This window comes from Eimeria mitis, genomic scaffold, assembly GCF_000499745.2.
Source record: "Eimeria mitis Houghton genomic scaffold, Emh_scaff3286, whole genome shotgun sequence".
Classification (NCBI taxonomy): Eukaryota; Apicomplexa; class Conoidasida; order Eucoccidiorida; family Eimeriidae; genus Eimeria; species Eimeria mitis.
The window spans coordinates 3,123-6,222 of NW_013571626.1; the positions used below are offsets into that span (position 1 = coordinate 3,123).

At 51.1% G+C, this 3,100-nt stretch overlaps 1 protein-coding gene across 1 annotated transcript in view; it reads left to right on the top strand.

Annotated features, from left to right (window-relative positions):
- Positions 1–2,431, top strand: part of EMH_0064370 (SAG family member) — a gene marked incomplete at both ends in the record, with an annotated part of 3,655 nt that extends 1,224 nt beyond the window's left edge. The window contains 4 exons of the mRNA XM_013498242.1: positions 70–188; positions 1,562–1,728; positions 1,824–2,215; positions 2,323–2,431. Coding sequence (XP_013353696.1) covers positions 70–188; positions 1,562–1,728; positions 1,824–2,215; positions 2,323–2,431 — 787 coding nt within the window. The remainder of the gene's footprint in view (positions 1–69; positions 189–1,561; positions 1,729–1,823; positions 2,216–2,322) is intronic.
- Positions 2,432–3,100: the final 669 nt, after the last annotated feature.

Genomic DNA, 3,100 nt, shown 5'->3' on the forward strand with positions numbered 1-3,100 from the left:
CCCGGTTCCTGATTCCATTCAAGGAAGACCGCGCTTCGCAGCGCCTTTTTCACATGTTGGCGCCTTCAGAAAAGACCCGCTGACAGACAGACGTCGGCGCCTTCGTCGGGTGTTTTTTCCCGCTGCCTCCCTAGGCCTGCGGTTATTGAGCGTTTTCAACGCGCACCCCTACATTTCACTATGCGGCAGTGAGCCTTGCTTTGCAAGTGCCACTAGTTTGCAGGGCTTCCTAGCCTTTTTCTAATCCTATTGGCACTAGTGTCATCCGCTATCCGCTGACGGGTCTTCTCAGCTCTTTTTCATTTCTCTAGATAGCAAATGTTTGCCTCTCTAGACTGATTTTGTTTCACTGGCCTGAGTCCTACCTACTGTTTCCCTACCGCTGATGAAATTAATGGGCAATATGACACGCCCGCTATCGATCCAACGTATCATGCATAGCTACATTCTTTTTGGCATCTACGCACATCTGTGCGTGCATGTTGTCCTGCATGCGTGCATCCTGTGCCGCTGGCATTAAGCCTAGCGACTGGCAGCAGTTGTTGAAGAATTTTGCAGCGGTTCGCACGTTGTCAGCTGGCGAAGTAAGGGAGAGATGCTCAGGAATTTGATGAACGAGCCTCCCTTAATAGTGTTTTTGCATTTTTATGTGCGGGCTGATGACTCCTCCTTACCCTTATATCTGCAAGCAGAGAAAGCCTCGCCGAAGGGCAGCGCGCCCCACGTCTGAAGGGACACCATACGACTCCCTGGACCAAGGCCAGAAGAGCACGGAGCCACAGGTTTAGGGCAATTTATACAATGTAAGCCTTCGAAAAAACAAAAAATTCTTCACGTCGAATTGGTCGGCCGCTAAACAGGAATCGACCTCGTGGGACCCCGGTGCTCAGCTGGTCTGAATGATGGCACGACCGCGCGCGTCCTTAACAGGGGCTTCACGTTGTGTTCAGCAGATGTACGAGGAATTTTCTAAGTAATGCTTCGTTAAATATATCATTCATGGGGCGTTAACCGATGCAATGTGGTAAACTCAATGCCAGTCCTTAGGCAGAAGGTCCCCACGCCGGACCGGATTCGCCAGTCGCAGTTAGCTCCCTCACCGCCTCCTCCTGCACACATACAGCACAACACATTGTCACGTCTCTAATTGGAGTCGCCGCAAACTTGCAGCGCACTTCTATTCTTCTTGCCAATACATTCTCCCTCAACTCTACAAACATGGCGCCTCTTAAAATTATTTCACTCGCCGCTGCCTCTGCGCTCCTGATGGCCCACGCAACCCAGGGAGATGCAGATGATGATGGAAGTCCAGGGGAAGGACAAACGCCAACCTACACAGTAGATCTTGGTATGTTGGCAATCAACTGCTTGCTGGGGAGGGTTTCAGTCTCATGTTGGTCAAAAGGGAATGTGTTAGAGTCGGTGAAATATGCTCGAGGATCAGTGTAGTTTGGAACCGAACTGGCCCCTCCGACGGCTTTAGACAAATCAAACCGTCTTCAGAAGCATCAATATTGGCACAATTGGGCTCTTTTTGTCTGTATTGGTCGCTTTTCTACAGATGAAACCAGTGTGTGTCTTGCCGAGATTAACAATGCCCGTGAAGCTGCTGGGCTAGCGCACTTCTTGGTGGCCAAGGAAGGCTCACAAACGTGGCCTGAAACTGTCGCGGGATCAGACAGCCAGTCTACCAAGCCATGGGATCCAGTCTGCGAAGCTCTGATAAAAGTAAGTGGCCTCACTCGTTGCCTTCCTTATGTAACCGCGTATTCTCTACTCCAATTCTGTTTTTTTTTAATTCCCGCACACCCTTTTATCTGCAGAAAGACGAAGAAAGCACAGTGCAGCAAAACGCTGAGAAAAATGCCTTTCCAAGCGGCACATACGCCTTCATGGCGTTGGATACAGCAGAGGCGGACTGCGCTGCCGCAGTGAGCCACTGGAAGGAAGCCGCCAGCAACTTCACCTCCCTTCCTCCATCAAAGACTGACGGAGCAGAACTCTACAAGAAACAGCATAACGCTTCTTTTATTGCTTTGTACAACCCTTCGGACGAAGCCACTGCTGACTGCCGAATAGTCACCTGCACTCAAACGGCAGCTTCACCTCCCACAGTATTCAGCTCACGGACCAGTGCGGGTGATAAGAAAGGCTATGCTCTACTGTGCATGACCACACCTGATGCACTTAAAGACGACGACCAAGCTCCCTTCACGTAAGTTGGCAACCATTTCCTGCAAAACGATAGTTGGTTACAGAGCTGGGCTTGTGGGTGCGAATACAGTGTTGTGTGTTATTCATCTGTTGGCGAATTGCTCGCAGCGAAGAGCAGTGGAACAAGATCAAGGCATCCCTCACAGGTTCTGCATCTCCTGTTGCCCCGAGCCTGCTTGCCGTTGCCATTGCGGCCCTTGGATTGGTTGCCCTCTAAAGCAGTTCACTTTCCGTGGCACCCCGCGGCTGCCGATACTATTCAAGCAAAGCCGCGCTCCGCAGCGTCTTATTCACACTTTCCTTCCTTCAGAACAGACACTCTGACTGGCGTGTACAGCTTAAGCAGGTGTTTGCTTTCCGTTGCATCAACAGGAGTGCGGCTATTGAAAGCTTTCAACACACGCCCTATATACTCCTGCTTGCGGCTGTCGGGTATGCGCTGCATGCGCCACTAATTGACAGGCCTTTTCAGCCTTTTTTATTTCTCTGGGCAGCAAATGCTTGTCTCCCCAGGCTGCTTTTGTTGCACTGACAGGACTCCTATGTACTTCTCCTGTTTACTGGTTGAATTGACCGGCATTATGACTCTCCGCTTATTCGTCCAGCACCATCGGGAACACCTGCGCAGGCATGCAAGGATGTCCATCACTGCCTGCCTGTGCAGGTGTTTCTACACATCTCTGCGTGCATACCTCCATGCATGCGTGCGTGTTGCGGAAGAAAAACGTAAGTCTAGCAACCTTCCGCAGCTCGCACTTTTTTGGCTGGCGTAGTACAGAGGCGAAGCTGAAGGGCTTGATACGTGTGTAGCCGTCAGTGTAATGACCTCAGCGGGTCGAATACTCTTAACCCCAGGCAGGTTAGGCGACTCAATACCGAGATTGTG